General features: G+C 41.6%; 1 protein-coding gene across 3 annotated transcripts in view; it reads left to right on the top strand.

Moving 5' to 3' along the window:
* The window catches only part of dpf1 (double PHD fingers 1), a 43,706-nt gene extending 27,839 nt beyond the window's left edge, over positions 1-15,867 (top strand). For all 3 annotated transcript variants that reach the window (XM_061827543.1, XM_061827542.1, XM_061827541.1), the window contains exons 9-12: positions 7,048-7,167; positions 9,419-9,531; positions 11,321-11,402; positions 12,424-15,867. In XM_061827543.1, coding sequence (XP_061683527.1) covers positions 7,048-7,167; positions 9,419-9,531; positions 11,321-11,402; positions 12,424-12,494 — 386 coding nt within the window. In that variant the 3' untranslated portion in view covers positions 12,495-15,867. The remainder of the gene's footprint in view (positions 1-7,047; positions 7,168-9,418; positions 9,532-11,320; positions 11,403-12,423) is intronic.
* Positions 15,868-18,250: the final 2,383 nt, after the last annotated feature.

Raw genomic sequence — 18,250 nt, 5'->3', positions numbered from 1 at the left:
GTGCAACCTTGTTAAATTCTTCAGCTGCATTTATGTGGTCATTTCATGCTCTTTGTCTCTCTCTTGACGCTCGTTTTGATCAGAGACTAGTTTAAATGATTCTACTCCTCAGAGGATTAAAGCTCAACCCTGTGAGGCACAATAGCAACTCTATCCCCCTCTTGCTTCTCCTTCCCTTCTCACCCTCTTTTCAATCACATTATCACCCTCTCCTCACCCCCTATCCCCTTTCGGCCAAACAAAATTCCACCCTAGAACAGAGGGATTAATGACCTCTTGCCTGTGTGTATGTGCGCTCGTGCACACAACACACACATACACACACACACACAATCACATGCTACTGTCTATCTGCATGTTTCTGGGTTTAGCTTTTGCTTTTCTTCATGACAAATGAGTTTTTTGTTTGTTTGTGTGCAGTCCTCAATATAATCTGCTGATGAATTAAAAAGGATCATACATTTAGTCTTCTCACACATGCACAAGAACACACATGCGAAAACAGTCTGCAGAGGTCATGTGATTGCTTCCATTAGTGGTATTAAGCGAGCAACAGCAAAACAGTAGCCAAGCCTAAATATGTAATTAAAGGTGAACATGGCGGCTGGAATGCTTGCAGTGGAGCTTTGAGTGTGTCACAGCAAGTTTTCTGTGCCCTCTTGTGGTAGGGGGACATGACTTGATGTTGGGTGCATGCCAGACAGATAAGGGGCAGTGGGTGGGAACACACAACACATGGTCAAATCCATCCAGCCATCCATTCATCCATCCATTTTCTGAGTCGCTTGTCCTCACCATGGTTGCAGGAGTGCCAGAGCCAATCCCAGCTGTCATTGGGCAGGAGGCGGGGTGGTACACCCAGAACTGGTTGCCAGCCAATCGCAGGCTACATGGAGACAGACAACAGTCGCGCTCACAATCAATTTTGAGTGTCCAGTTAATGCATGTTTTTGGGATGTGGGTGGAAACTGGAGTGCCCGGAGAAAACCCACGCAGGCATGGGGAGAACATGCAAACTCCATACATCCGAGACTGGGATTGAACCCTGGAGCTCAGAACTATGAAGCCAATGCTCTAAAGCTGCACCACCATGCCGTCACTTGTTAAAACGAAGGGACATAAAATCAAATCTCAAAAGAACCTGTGTAGGTCCAATCACAAGAGGGAATGGCATGCAGCGATGGACTTGGATTTTATTAAAGTGCCCAGCACACTGGGCTTTCTGTATGGCGTTTGCATGTTCTTCCTGTACCTCCATAGGTTTACAGTTCCATCCTGCAGTCGCCAAAACATTCATCATATTAGGTCAATTGAAGACTTTAAGTAACCCACAGGTAGGAATGTGATTGTTAACATTGTTTGTCAATTTGTGCCTTGTGATTAACTGGCAACCAGGGCAGGGTGTACCTCTCACCCACAGACACTAGTATAGCATCCAGTTTACTCGTGACCCTGCTTCAGTTAAGAAGTAGAATGTGGATGATGAAGGGTTGGATGGTATTTAACCTTGAAACCACAGGTCTTAAACTGGTTACAAAATTAATTTCAAAATAGTTTATCCATCAATTTGTTGCATAGACAGTATGTGAGATATACAGTATACAGGCCATGGTGGAGGGGTACATTTGTCACTGTTTGTGACAACAGTACATGCTAATTCCAGGTCTTTTTGAGGGTCTCCACAGGTGGTCCTTGACTCTTGGACAACTCTTCAGATTATTATTTGCACTCCTCTGTCACAAATCTTGCGAGGGGGACCTGATCAAGTCAAACATATGGTGGTAAAATTGGCTTTCGACTTACGTAATATGCCCCCAAACAATGCTACTGGAATATTCCGAAGCTTAAATATGGACCTGTAACCAAAGCCTTCAGACAGGTTTTTGCTCTTACCCGTCATGCATTGTGACTCACCCTTTGGCAATAAGACCTTCTTGTAGGCCATCGATTTGGACTGAACTAGCTGATATTCATTTGAACTGATAAGGGGATGGATTTCTGTTTGTTTATTGAAAGATTTTAAGTGTTGTCTTGGCTTTCCATACTTTTTTCACCTCCCTTTCTTCATGTGTCCAATAATTTTTCCTTGTGTCATTTCACATTTTTACACACAACTTAATTTCTGAGCTAATTTCTCTTCCTTCTTTGTTTGTATGGATTACTTGGGTTGTTCCCAACATCTGGTGAAATTTTCAGGCCAAAAGCACCATTGGAAGTACAATTAGCGAGAAAAATGATGTGTTGAATTTGAACAGAAGTTGATACAATAATAATAACTATTATTATTATCATTATTAAATGCAGCCCTATGTGGGCACAAACCAGTGCAATCTGTAGGCCGGTCCCAAGCCCGGATAAATGCAGAGGGTTGCGTCAGGAAGGGCATCCGGCGTAAAAACTGTGCCAAACAAATATGAGCGTTCATCTAAAGAATCCCATACCGGATCGGTCGTGGCCCGGGTTAACAACGCCCGCCCCCGGCACTGCTAACCTGCAGGGCGTCGGTGGAAATTCAGCTACTGTGGGTCGAAGACAAAGAAGAGGAGGAAACCGGATCCAGCGTCAGAAGAAAAAGAGGAATGCACAGAGCCTACAACTGAGTGTAGGGACTTTGAATGTTGGGACTATGACAGGAAAAGCACAGGAGTTGGTTGACATTATGATTAGGAGAAAGGTTGATATTCTGTGCATCCAAGAGAGCAGGTGGAAAGGTAGTAAGGCTAGAAGTTTGGGAGCAGGGTTTAAATTATTCTACCACGGAGTAGATGGGAAGAGAAATGGAGTAGGGGTTATTTTAAAGGAAGAGCTGGCTAAGAATGTCTTGGAGGTGAAAAGAGTATCAGATCGAGTGATGAGACTAAAATTTGAAATTGAGGGTGTTGTGTATAATGTGGTTAGCGGCTATGCACCACAGGTAGGATGTGACCTAGAGTTGAAAGAGAAATTCTGGAAGGAACTAGATGAAGTAGTTCTGAGCATCCCAGACAGCGAGAGAGTTGTGATTGGTGCAGATTGTAATGGACATATTGGTAAAGGAAACAGGGGCGATGAAGAAGTGATGGGTAAGTACGGGATCCAGGAAAGGAACTTTGAAGGGCAGATGGTGGTGGACTTTGCAAAAAGGATGGAGATGGCTGTAGTGAACACTTATTTCCAGAAGAGGGAGGAACATATAGTGACCTACAAGAGCGGAGGTAGAACCACGCAGGTAGATTATATTTTGTGCAGACGATGTAATCTGAAGGAGGTTACTGACTGTAAAGTAGTGGTAGGGGAGAGTGTAGCTCGACAGCATAGGATGGTAGTTTGTAGGATGATTCTGGTGGTGGGTAGGAAGATTAAGAAGACAAAGGTAGAGCAGAGAACCATGTGGTGGAAGCTGAAAAAGGAAGAATGTTGTGCAGCCTTCCGGAAAGAGGTGAGACAGGCTCTCGATGGACAACCGAAGCTCCCGGAAGACTGGACGACGACAGCCAAGGTGATCAGAGAGACAGGCAGGAGAGTACTTGGTGTGTCATCTGGTAGGAAAGGGGAGAAGGAGACTTGGTGGTGGAACCCCAAAATACAGGGAGTCATACAAGGAAAGAGATTAGCGAAGAAGAAGTGGGATACTGAGAGGACAGAGGAGAGGCGAAAGGAGTACATCGAGATGCGACGTAGGGCAAAGGTAGAGGTGGCAAAGGCTAAACAAGAGGCATATGAAGACATGTACACCAGGTTGGACACGAAAGAAGGAGAAAAGGATCTCTACAGGTTGGCCAGACAGAGGGATAGAGATGGGAAGGATGTGCAGCAGGTCAGGGTGATTAAGGATAGAGATGGAAATGTGTTGACTGGTGCCGGTAGTGTACTAAATAGATGGAAAGAATACTTTGAGAAGTTGATGAATGAAGAAAATGAGAGAGAAGGAAGAGTTGAAGAGGCAAGAGTGAAGGACCAGGAAGTGGAAATGATTACTCAGGGGGAAGTCAGAAAGGCACTACAAAGGATGAAAACTGGAAAGGCAGAGGTATGGAAGCAATTTGGAGAGATGGCTGTGGAGTTTTTGACCAACTTATTCAACAGAATACTAGCGGGCGAAAAGATGCCTGAAGAATGGAGGAAAAGTGTTCTAGTTCCCATTTTTAAGAACAAAGGGGATGTTCAGAGCTGTGGGAACTATAGAGGAATAAAGTTGATGAGCCACACAATGAAGTTATGGGAAAGAGTAGTGGAGGCTAGACTCAGGACAGAAGTAAGTATCTGCGAGCAACAGTATGGTTTCATGCCTAGAAAGAGTACCACAGATGCATTATTTGCCTTGAGGATGCTCGTGGAAAAGTACAGAGAAGGTCAGAAGGAGCTACATTGCGTCTTTGTGGATCTAGAGAAAGCCTATGACAGAGTACCAAGAGAGGAACTGTGGTACTGCATGCGTAAGTCTGGTGTGGCAGAGAAGTATGTTAAAATAGTACAGGACATGTATGATGGCAGCAGAACAATGGTGAGGTGCGCCTTAGGTGTGACAGAGGAATTTAAGGTGGAGGTGGGACTGCATCAGGGATCAGCTCTGAGCCCCTTCCTGTTTGCAGTGGTAATGGATAGGCTGACAGATGAGGTTAGACTGGAATCCCCTTGGACCATGATGTTCGCAGATGATATTGTGATATGCAGCGAAAGCAGGGAGCATGCAGAGGAATAATTACAAAGATGGAGACATGCACTGGAAAGGAGAGGAATGAAGATTAGCCGAAGTAAAACAGAATATATGTGCGTGAATGAGATAAGTGGAGGGGGAAGAGTGAGGCTACAGGGAGAAGAGATAGCGAGGGTGGACGACTTCAAATACTTGGGGTCAACAATACAGAGCAATGGAGAGTGTGGTCAGGAAGTGAAGAAACGGGTCCAAGCAGGTTGGAACAGCTGGCGAAAGGTGTCTGGTGTGTTATGTGACAGAAGAGTGTCTGCTAGGATGAAGGGCAAAGTTTACAAAACAGTGGTGAGGCCGGCCATGATGTACGGATTAGAGACGGTGGCACTGAAGAAACAACAGGAATCTGAACTGGAGGTGGCAGAAATGAAGATGTTGAGGTTCTCGCTCGGAGTGACCAGGTTGGATAGGATTAGAAATGAGCTCATTAGAGGGACAGCCAAAGCTGGATGTTTTGGAGACAAGATTCGAGAGAGCAGACTTCGATGGTTTGGACATGTTCAGAGGCGAGAGAGTGAGTATATTGGTAGAAGGATGCTGAGGATGGAGCTCCCAGGCAAAAGAGCGAGAGGAAGACCAAAGAGAAGGTTTATGGATGTGGTGAGGGAAGACATGAGGGCAGTTGGGGTTAGAGAGGAAGATGCAGGAGATAGGCTAAGATGGCAAAAGATGACACGCTGTGGCGACCCCTAACGGGACAAGCCGAAAGGAAAAGAAGAAGAAGAAGATTATCATTATTATAGCCTTAGTAGGTAAATAAATTCCTTGCTGTTCATTTCCCATATTTATGATTTTTTTTCATCTAAATCACGTATATTATTTTGTCAGTTTTTAGTTAGAGTGTGCACTAATCAGTGGTGACTCAAATTTGGGTTCGAGCGGGCGTGGAAAAACGATTTTCAGAATTTTTGGATTTGAATCAAAACAAGTCTACAAATATCATACTACATTTTTCTGACAAGCCCTCAAACAGCTGTCACATTGCTTTCATTTAAAAAACCATACGAAATGTTTCAGAATTCATAGCCGAGGTTTATTCTGTAACCAGCATTTTGACTTACTTTGCATAATTTCTGTGCATGTGTGCATATGTAGTTGATTCTTGCAGTTAAGGCGATCGTGGATAACAGATGCAAATAGCCGTAGTCCTCCAACGAGGTTTCTGCATGAGGTGTTGTTCGATACCCAAGCCCGAGGAACTGCAGCACCACAAGCCGAGCTGGAAATGAGGCAACTTCTGCAGAATGAATGAGAGAAATTAAGATCTGCACAAGCTAACTAGTTCCAGGCCCCGAGAATGTAGGTCTGGTTCAACTTTTGATCATGGTACAATGACGAATCCTGGTTAAAGTAAATCCTTTTTATTCTAAAAAGAAAAAACTTTTCCAGAGGCAGAAGTAGCAGCCCAAATGATCCAGGGTAGCTTCTCTCTTTCAACTTCAAATGATAGTTTTCAAATAACAACATTTGATTCTTTTTTTTTTTTTTTTTTGGGGGGGGGGGCGATATGATGTGTTTATTTCACAATTGTACAAGCAGTAAGGATTCAATACAGATTCAGAAGTTGATCATTACTGTCAAGACAAATTACGAATCTGGATTTAAAAGGCGAGTCTGAGCCCACGTTAGAATACATTTAATCTATTTGTACCACTTATTAAGTTCAGCATATCCCGTCTGATTTTGGGCCACCAGTCAATCCTCTTGACTTGTGACTCCTCAGTGACTCTGCAGTAAATATTGTGGAACAGTGTCATTTGAGACTGTTTACACACACTTCAAAGTCTTCAACCTCTTCTCTCCCTTCTCTCTCTCTCTCTCTCTCTCTCTCTCTCTCTCTCTCTCTCTCTCTCTCTCTCTCTCTCTCTTCTCTCTCTCTCTCTCTCTCTCTCTCTCTCTCTCTCTCTCTCACTCTCTGTCTGTCTCACTCACTGCTATCTGTATCACTCACATTCACGCACACACACACATCGAGGCCCTGTGCCAATGTCCCTCCAAGCTAGCCTGAACCAACATTTGGTGATTCAGGTGTGGTCCTTCCACAGGCAAAAATAGAAATAGTAAAAAGTAACAGGTCCTGCTGAGAAGTGTCTTTCTTATCTCTGGTACAGTATATGTTTTAACTTTGACATTTTGTCATCAGAAGACGTCCCCCCCATCCCCACACACACACACATACACCATCTCAGTCATTCTATTTTGTAATGATGTCGCAAATGTGTTGCGCTGTCAAGAAGCTGAGACCAGTTTGCTTGCTCAACATTAAACTTAAAGCACACTGAGTTTTCCGTTTACAGTATACTCCTCTTCCACAACATGCTTCTTAATCCGTTGTCTCTTCACTTCCCTTCCAACAGCGAAGAAAGCAGCGGATGGCTCGGTAATCGCAAATGGATACTGTGACTTTTGCCTTGGAGGCTCAAAGAAGACTGGCTGTCCTGAGGACCTCATTTCCTGTGCGGACTGTGGACGCTCAGGTAGGGCAAAGACGAAGGGGATGTTTGGAAGGACCAAGGTGTTCCTCTGTTGATGCAAAGTGACTTGCACCTCCCCGACCCTAACCACCACACTTTGCTCATCTGAAATGTGATGTTCATTAGAGACTACATGCAAATAAGACAAATACAAGTCACAATATTTAAAAAGGATGGACCATACCAATGTTTTTTCAGCCTTTCTTTAACCAATCATGTACTTTTTTCACTAACCTCAATATAACTTCACAAAATATACCTTAGTGTAACTTCTATGTTGGAGTTTAAAAAGTCACCCTCCACACACAAATGGCTCTCTTTTTATGTTTTCCACCACAGTATAAAAACAATAGATTTTAAGATAGTGCCAATCCCTTCTCAACAAATGACATCCATTGAGAGCATTGGTGTTCTTCTATTTTAGAAACGTACATTCAAGACCATATTGAATAATTACTGTATAGAGTAAAACTAAGTAGCATTAACTCACCATAAATAATGGGCATGAAAACTTGTTGATGACATATTAAGATGATTTAAAATCTTCCTATTGAATTAGCATTTCCCAGTCACATGACTTAGCGATTTGATGTAAATGCAGTTGACCAATGGGCCCAACTCAAAAGTATACATAATAAAAGATGGTAAGTTGTTGTCATCAAGAGGAGCTAATCTAAAATGAAAAATAAAACAATATTTTAATGTTTTATGTATCTGACAATGAGAGGATAAATTAAAATTTAAAAAGTGACCTAGAAGCCGACATGGAGAGCTTTGAAGATAGCAGTTGACCAATGATGGCCATGTCAAGAAAACACATAATCTGGTTTTCCTGTGGCTAAAGTGTTAGTGGACATGAATAAATTGGTCAGATTTAAAAAGTCAACTCTGTCCCCAAGTTATGCATTTTTATTTTGTCGTGTCCGATATCAAGCCACATTTAATGGGATCACATTCCATTCATCCATGATTCATTGCTTGGTATTATGAACAAAATATGACAACCAGTACTTTTTACCCCATTTGTTGTACTGATGAGTAGAAACTGTTTGTTTTGTTGAACACATTTTCAGCAATTCAACATATCTCATTGAGCTACGATCAAATGAAATGAAACTAAGAAGACCCTACATATCTTATTAATACGATGACACACATTCATAATTAAAACATAAAATTCCTGTTGAAATTTTAATTAGTTCATTGATTATTATGTTTCTTTGTTTGTTTGTTTTTTAACAATAAAGCTGCACTCAAGTTGTGTGAATGCTAAAAACATTGTAAATTCCTGAAGTATTTACGTATCAATGCAGAGGTTGGATATGACAGATTTGCTATACTTTTATTTTACTTTATCTACACTATATGTATGTTTATATTACCCATTCAGTGTGTCATATTATCTAAAGATCAAAAAATTAACCAAAAAGATGCATGTGATTTGTAATGAATAGGCCAAAGCATTGGAACGGTACTTTTCTTCAAATCATTTTGTTGCAGGAAATATAATTGAACTACCATCGTTTTTGTTGCTGTTTTTGTTGTTGTAAGTTGAAATCCTTACAATGGGTGAACTAATATGAAAGTAATGAGTGTAAGATGGAAAAGTGTTGAATGAAAAAAATATCACTTGGACAGGAGAAGGACAGCCAATCGCAGGGCACATAGAGACAGACAACACTCGCATTCAATATCACACCTAAGGGTAATTTACAGTCACCCAATTTTTGGGATGTGGGAGGAAACCGGAGTGCTCAGAGAAAAGCTACACAGGCACGGGGCGAACATGCAAACTCCACACAGAGAGGACTGGGATTTGAACCCCAGTCCTCAGAACTATAAGGCTAACGCTCTAACCAGTTGCTCCACAGTGCCGATCATTATTCATAAAGTACTTGTCTCCACAAAATTTCAATTTAAAACTATGCAAAACAGATGCTATTTGAAAAAAAAAAAAAACCTCCATTATTTAATGAAATAAGATGTTCACAACAAGTACACTGTTGAACATCTTTTTAATTGGGATAAATCACTTCCAATAATTAATCCAATTAATAGCTAGTGGGCTGGCAACACTCAAGTACACAGTAGTGGTGAAAATTATGTGGGCATGTGCGTGCTGGCATGTGTGTGTCTGTCTGGCTGTGTGCGTGCGTGCGTGTGTGTGTGTGTGGTGTGTGTGTGTGTGTGTGTGTGTGTGGTGTGTGTGTGTGTGTGTGTGTGTGTGTGTGTGTGTGTGTGTGGTCGAACCCAGGCCACCCGTCCTGTCTGCAGTTCACAGTGAACATGACAGCTGCAGTGAGGACTTATCGCTGGCAGTGCATCGAGTGCAAGTCCTGCAGCCTGTGTGGCACCTCTGAGAATGACGTAAGATTTCACTCAATCAGGAATTAGTGGAAAACAATCTGTTTGCAGTTTTGCAATTTGTTCAGAATGAAACAATTGCCTAGCAACTGGAATGCCACTGGATTTGCTCCGTGCAAATGTGCAAACAGAAAAGCCTGCTGTTGTTTGGTCCCGCTGGACTTATTATTTTATGATTTCAGAAGAAAACCAACAAAGCTTTCTGGTACAGGAATTACATACTGCATTTTGTACAGCATTGTACTACAACCAGCCATTTCAGTGTATAGTTAATTTTCCTCGTAAACATTTGTGACTGCAAGCACAGACACACACACACACACCACACACACACACACACACACACACACACACGCACACACATCCGTCCATTTTTCAAGCTGCTTATCCTCACAAGGATAACAAAAGTGGTGGAGCCTATCCCAGCTATCTCCAGGCAGCAGGCGGAGCTGAACAATTTGCCAGCAAATTGCTGATCATATAGAGACAGGCAACAGTCACACTCACAATCACACTTAAAGGCAATTTAGAGTCTCCAATTCATGCATCATTTGGAGATGTGGGAGGAGACTCCACACAGAAGGGGCTAGGATTTGAACTACGTTCCTCAGACACCCTGCAGACGAAACTCATTTTGGCCACTTGTATCCGGGATCTTGTTCTTTCAGTCACGGACCCACAGCTCGTGCCCATAGGTCAGGGTAGGAACGAAGATTGACTGGTAAATTGAAAGCGTCGCCTTTCAAGTTAGCTCCCACTTTACCACAATGGACTGATACAAAGTCCTCATCACTACAGATGCTGCACCGATCCGTCTGTCGACCTTCCGCTCCATTCTTCCCTCACTCGTGAACAAGATCCCAACATACTTGAACTCCCCACTTGGGGAAGGATCTCATCCCCGACATGGAGAGGGCACGCCACCCTTTTCCGACTGAGGACCATGGTCTCGGATTTGGAGGTGCTGAATCTCACAGCCGCTTCACACTCAGCTGTGAAACGCTGCAGTGAGAGCTGGAGATCAAGGCTTGATGAAGGCAGCAGAACAACATCATCTACAAAGAGCAGAGATGCAATGCTGCAGCCACCAAACCGGACACCCTCGGCTGCACCTAGAAATTCTGTCCATAAAAGTTATGTACAAAATTAGTGAGTCCAACCCCTCTCAAGAGGAGTGGTGCCAGATCCTAAGCGGTGCGTAGAGGCGAGTCCAACGATATCTAGTCGGAACATCTCGACTTCACGCACCAACTCGGGCTCCTTCCCTGCCAAAGAGGTGACATTCCATGTTTTTAGAGCTAGTTTCTGTAGCCAGGGATCGGATCACCAAGTTCCAAGGTCAGCTCACATTGCACCAGACGGACCCTCTTACAGGTGGTGAGCCCATGGGAAGGGGGACCCATTTTAGCCTTTATTGTGTGCCGTGTATGCATATGGAATGCCCTCATTGCCACAAAAACAAACATGCATGCACACACACACACACACAGGTTTTTTATTTCAGATATTGCTGGCATTAACGTATAACATTAAAAAGGCTGTGACAGTCTGAGCTCAATCCTGTTAACAGTAATAACTGCATTTTGGTAAAAGTGTACATTTATTATCAACAGAAAGATTATATTTGTAGTTTGTAGAATAAATATGTTTTTCCAAAACTCCGTTTCACTTGTATTCCCAGTATTTATGTATGTTAAAAACGATCATTGCATATACACAGGTATTTCTATTAAAGGAAATTCGACTTGGTTATGTTATAAGTCTAGTTGAGAATTTATTTTTTTTGTTCCAGGATCAGTTGTTGTTTTGTGATGATTGTGACAGAGGCTACCACATGTACTGTCTGAGCCCTCCAATGTCTGAACCTCCAGAAGGTATGTAATACCTTTACTTGTCAAACATACTTCATACCAGCCCACTAAGTGCAGGATTGTTGTTTTTTTTTTTTTTTTTTACTATTACAATTTCAAGTGATGCTAATATAAATCAACAACAAACATCATTCATGATTTATTAACAAACTTTACAGCCGACGTTAACTATCTCAGATTCTTTTGGCCGTTAATGTCACATGTTTGCCCATCATGTTTCCAATTAGCAATGATGTAAAGGCATAGGGGCGCAAATACTATGAATATCTTTGACGCCCTAAAGTTATATTATAAGTGATTAAAATACCAGAAATACCTACATTTACGATACAGAACATTCCTAACACCATAAACTAAACATTAATAATAAACAAGCAACCCTTAAAAGTGTGTAAACAAAAAATCGAGCATTACCTTTTTAAGTCCATGTTTTTATATAATCTGTTTGTTTATCCATGCAATGGTCAGTGAGCAGATATATATTTTTTTGATTTTAAAACACTGATTAAATTTTGCAGGTTCATTTTCATCACTTCCCTTGTAGGGCACATTCATACACTTATAGTACTGCATGAAGGTTTAGATTGCTGTTGTCATGGAAATAAGTAGTATACATTTACAGCAGTCTGTTTCCATGGTGTTACTTGGCTGATTACTGAAGCAGTATCACTCTAGTGCAACACTTGTCATCAGAAATGTTGTGGCTGCACATCTTTTATCATTATTTTTGATGACACACCGTATTAAAAGTTTAGGATTCAACAGTCATGAATGAAGTCTCACTTAATAGACCCCCCCTTTTTTCTAACATATGGTGCACACTTGGTTCTTGCTCAATTTCACAAATCCCAAACCCATACTAACCTACTTGTCAAATCCCTTCCACCCGCTAACCACAGACCCAAATGTGATGTTGTGACATCAAACTTTCATTTACAGCATTACTTAACACTCTGAATGCGGGATTAATCCACAATGGTTTACAATAGCAATGATTGAATTCGTTTGTGTGTGTGTGTTTCAGGAAGCTGGAGCTGTCATCTGTGTTTGAGACAACTGAAGGAGAAGGCCTCAGCCTACATCACCCTCAATTAATCTGGATAGCTAGCTACTGTATGGGGGCCTCATCCTCTTGGCCCTTCACCCTGTCCCAAACATTCCCTCTGTCGCCCTCTGTCTGTCTGTCTGTCTGTGTATCTGAGACTCGACTGCCCTATCGACAGGCACCGGTCCACCTCTACGTTCTGACCTTGGGACTTTTGACTCAGCACAAGATCCCGGAACCTCATCTGAACATCTTCCGAGGAAAGCTACGTACACAACGTCCATTTGTCAATCACTCTTGTCTGCTGTACGTGGATGTGAATGGATGACACAACTTCCACCGCACACAAAACACATGCAACACATGCACTCTCCTCCTCTGGTGCAGAAGAATTCATCAGACGGCAATACGTTTGCTCACAAGACACACGCTCCAGCCTGCCGAGGGCACTTAGAGGAATACTACTCCACTGGCACCCCCTTAAGGGCCCTCAGCAGAGCCCTAATGAGGTCTGGTTGCAACTCATTCAAGTCGTGGGTGAAAATTAAAAAGATGGAAGGGTGCAAAGCAGAGGACATGGCTGGGAAGACCCCGGATATCAACACGGTGATATCATTCGCTAACAAACCGGAAAATGAACCCTTAAGGCTGACGCTGCAGTGAACTTCTTCTGTAAGATTTTGCAGCCCCGAGCGGTTCCCAATACATGTACAGAATTTAAAATCAATCTAAAACCAGACTCTCGCAGACAATTTAACATCTAGTGTGGCACTCAAACCACTTTGCCCCATAAATGATTTCATAATGGATTATGAAGGCCTACAGAGTTTCCAGTTAATAACAACACATGAAAGAGGGGAGTGGATCTTCTCAAATCAGTTGTGTCTGAGAAAAACACTGCATTAGACTTGGGAACTCTCCAAACATCTTCCACTTCTGTGAGACAATGACTGTGATGCCAACACATAACCACGTGCTTGTGTATTGTCTGTGTGTTGCGAATGTATGGTTGTCGTGCGGATAACATAGTTTCTCTGGCTTTTTTTAAATGATTCATTTTTATTCTTATTGCGTTTCATCTGCATGTCTTAATTTTGATTGCTTGGGAAATGTTTATAGTTGAACTGGAGAAGAAAGCACACTTAAATCGCAATAATGTCTTGGTGATAAGAGCTGTTTTGGCCAAATTAGCTGTGTTTTAAACTGTGTGCGCGTGTGTGTGCGTGTGTGTGTTTGTGTGTTCATGCATGGGTGCGCGCGTGTGCGCAGTCGTTGTAGCGGGCTCCACGTCCAATGGGAGCTCTTCTGTATGTGACATTTTGAGTAGGAGGGAGGTCATTTGAATGTGAGGAAAACCAACATTTTCCTGTTCAAGCATTCCGGCAGTGACGCAGGTGACACAAAGTAATTGTTTGAACCAGGAAATGTCACAAGTTAATGCTCAAGTACTACTTATGTGCAAAACCAAATTCAAATGGCTGAGTCTTGATGTTCTCACTGTGATACACATCGTCTACCAGCCATTCCATAACACCAGTTCTTTAGTGAGACCTTTATTTTTGGCTTGTTTTAATTATATATGATCCTCTACCTCTTTATTCTTTTTTTTCTTTTACAACACCATCAATATTCAGGACCATTGGCAAATAGTTGTCATCTTCATTATTCAATTTACTCTGCTTAAGATAAAGGCATGACATGATCAAATATTTAGTTGGACTTTATTTATTAATAACAACCACTCCTATAACTTAAGTCTACTTTTTTGTAAGCTCATTGTGACCAGCTGTATTTGCATCAAAATATGTCTGCCAATGTGTCACAGTCATTTACACCGTTGACACATGTACAGTAGCATAACATAACATAACACAACATTAAAATTCCAGCGAAGCTTCACATCATTTGACTTATTTTTCTCCCTGCACAATAAACCAGTAAAACCAGCATGTACATATGTGTCACTCAACCGGGCGGGGAAGAAAAATATTTCATTGAAGATACAAACTAATTTATATTTTGAGGGAGTCTTCTATTGGGGAAAAATAATATCCTGACACAACATGTCTGGTTAACATTAAAGGAAATGCAGAACATAATTGGAGGATTTTAATCAGTGAGGACACATCATTCCAATCACCTTTTAGCTTTGAGATGCAAGATGTTTTTTTTTTAAGAGAGCAAAGGGGAAAATTAATTTGCAATGTACAGTACAGTGGAAAAGTCTGTCACTTTGATGAATTAACTGCCATAAGAAAGGTTAACAAGAAAGACAACAAAAATGGTAGGGACTTTTGTCTCGTACTGTACTGCATGTGATGGACAAAGTCATTTTGTTTACATGAATGACACCTGAAATGTTTCTAATTTCACGTTTGATAGTCAATCATTGTTTAGTTGTTCACACGCAGAGACAAAACTACAACCTGATTCTAATTATCTGCATTCTTTGGTCTTTCTTTCCCAACGCTCTTGGTCCATTTGATGTCTCAGTGCACTTCATATGAAATGAGTAGGAAAGAGTACAAAACGTTACATGCTGCATTTTGTTCAAAGTTTCCAGCGACAACCCCTCCCTCCCCCAAAAAACGATGTTTGCTTTCATTAACTGCAAACACAGCCATTAAGCTGTGCTGAAAATGCTTGCATGTTCCCATGAAAACAATATTGTTCTGCGATCATGTCCAAGGGATTTGGCCAAATGGATTTGTACATTTTTTAGGAAAACTTTTTTCTTTTCTTTTTTTAACTTTATATCATGTTAATTGTACTTTTGTTGGAAATCCTCTTCTCTGAGCACAGGCTGTCCTAATGTGCTGGTTAAATCCACCGAGCAGTCATCTGCGTGTGAAGTCTTCATTTGAGTGGAATGAGCTGACCGATTGTTTGATTGATAAGAGATGAAATGTTTGCTTTTTTTTTTTTAGGTGGAAGAAGGTGATGGTAACTGAAAAGCCTTTAAAATGAAAGCTTTCCTGACACTTAATGCTAGAGTCATTTTTGATTGTACTATGTGAGAAGGATAAGGCAGCCATTTTGTAGTATCATGTTATTGTAAATTGAAACTTAAGGCATCCCGCTACCCAAATGAAAAATGTGGGCTGGCAAGGTCAGAGTCGATGCTTTTTTTGGGCCAATTCTTGGCTTCTCTTGTAAATTGTCATTCTGTGATTTTGCTTGCACTTTTTAATTTCTCCACCGCAAAGAAGATAATTGTAAAAACTGTATGTATGCGTGAGTGTGTCCGCTTAATATTTTTGTATCATTTGCCCCCAATCTGATTGTCTTGTGTAAATAACCCCAGATTAAAAGGTTTAATTTGTCTTTTCTAACTCAAGCGGATGAAGATGCAATCTTCTTCGACACTTTTTATTCTCATGCTGTCATCACCACAAGCATTGTCTGTAAATTCAACGCTCTCCCTTTTTTCATCCCTTGACTCAGTTTTTTTCCATTAAAATGATGAGACTGAAAAATATTGTAATAATGTGTTGTCAGTTTGTGTGTTTGTATGCATGCAAGGTTCTTTTGTGCCTTTTTTTTATGTGCTCAGAACATAAAAATGTAAGTTTACAGCCTGGGAAAGTCATAATTGCAGGCAAACGGATGAGCATCTTGTCATTAAATCAGTACTGAAATGACCCCCAAATAATTTTCTTGAAAATCGGCTATAAATGAGTCACATTTGCCGGTTCCACGTAGCTTCCTTCTCTGACGTTCCATTGACAAGTGCCCAGTCCAGTGTGAAGTTTGGATCAGCTCCACCTCATCTGCAACATTGATGACAACAAGGATGGATGGACATTGATTTCTCCTTCCAAAATTTTACAAAATGATCCCAGTAGCCATGAATTCTTCCCAAAAACAAACCCAAAGGCTTGAAAAATACGCACCACGGACGTGTTCTTGTGTGTTACTGACTTTAAATTTCAGAAAAGGTCAACATCAGGGTCTCCAATTGACTTTTGAAAACCACTGCAGAAGAGAACATGCTTTGCTATTCAGGGCAGGTCCACTTTTTTGCTCTTTGTGATGTACTCCTGCAGACGAGACATTCATCACAGCGCCTGTGTCGGCCAGACCTGACAGCAGCAGGGTGTAGCTGAGCTGATCAACCATTCCTTTTCCCCTTCTCTGCTTCCTTCCATGTGCCAAAACACCAAACTGTTTCCTTCGGGGGAGGGTATATAGGTATTTTAAATATGGAATAGGCTTTGAAAACATACATAAATACTCCATTTGAAATTTGGCAGGAGTCCAACTTTTCTAAAACCTTCCAAACTCAAACCCCCCCTCCCCTCTCCCGCCACCAGCTCCAAAACCTCAGAAAACCCCATGCACCACATTCACGTGCCTACACACACTCACACACGCACGCACATGCACACACAGCCTAAAGCCACCGTCTTCAGCTTCATCATGCTGACCTCAGTTTCCCTTTGATAACTATGAAAATATTTGTGTGACTGTGTGTATGTGTGTGTGTGCTGCATGTGACTTACCAGCCAATTACCACATCTCCCAGACAGACTGAGACCGCCAATCCTTTGCCAACCAATGAGAGAGGGGCAATGCTGTGCTAGGCTGGGAGGTGGTTTCTATGGAAACCAGGAGGCCTGTTTGCATGGTGGCTGATGGAGGAGTGATGGATTACTGTAATGGGATGGTCTGGGGCAGGGGGTGGTGATAGGGGAAGGTGAGGATAGAGGAAGAAAAAGGAAAGGAAAGAAGAGGGGAATTTCAAAATAAGGTGGGGGAGGGGCAGTGTGGTGAAAGAGTAAGACTCATACATAAATATATTGAAAATGAATACATCTGAAATGAAACGACTTAAAAATGAAAAATGAATGAGGCTGGACAATGAGAGAAATGGACAGAGGAGGGGTTTGTATTTCTGTTTGGAGATTGGCGGGTGCGTTTGAGAGTGGGATGTCATCAGTTTGGGATGGAAATCGTACTCTTTCGTCTGCTCTCTCCAAATTTCTGTTCAGCCTTCTGCCTTCAGTGGAGAGCAGAAGTCATGGGATCAAATTACATATTTGATAATGGTGAGAAAATCTGGAAATAGTCATATAGTTTTAAAACTAGGCTACTGAAAGTATGAAAATGGACGGTATCTAGAATTGCGCAGGTTTGATGTGAAAATGTTTTAAATAAATTCTGTATGCATCTTAACGATCAACATGAAATTGAAAATTACTGCCAGAGGTATTAAAGAGTTTCTCCATTTTTTGACTGTTTTTTAAAATTGAAATTACAATTCTGAAAATAACATGGACTGTTCCCTATATATATATATATATATATATATATATATATATATATATATATATATATATATATATATATACATACACACATCTGTCCATTTTCTTCACCGCTTATCTTGCCTATCCTTGCTGTCAATGGGCAGGAGGTGGGGTACTAGCTGAACTGGTTGGTCATGTAGAGACAAACAGCAGCCCCCACAATCACACGTAGGGGCAATTTAGAGTGTCCAATTAATGTTGCATGTTTTTGGGATGTGGGAGGAAGCCAGAGTGCCCGGAGAAAACCCACACAGGCATGGGAAGAACATGCAAACCCCACACAGGCGGCAGGATTTGAACCCCGGACCTCAGAACTGTATATATATATATTGTCTGGCTGTTGGTAGCACGGTGGATCAGCTGTAAAGTGTTGGCCTCACAGCTCCAGTTTCCTCCTACATCCCAAAAAAAACATGCAACATTATTTGGACACTCTAAATTGCGCCTAGGTGTGATTGTGAGTGCGGCGGTTTGTCTTGATGTGCCCTGCGATTGGC

The sequence above is a fragment of the Syngnathoides biaculeatus genome, chromosome 8 (genome assembly GCF_019802595.1).
Source record: "Syngnathoides biaculeatus isolate LvHL_M chromosome 8, ASM1980259v1, whole genome shotgun sequence".
NCBI lineage: Eukaryota > Metazoa > Chordata > Actinopteri > Syngnathiformes > Syngnathidae > Syngnathoides > Syngnathoides biaculeatus.
Note: the sequence above shows the minus strand (reverse complement) of the source record. Positions and strands in the feature narration are given on the sequence as shown.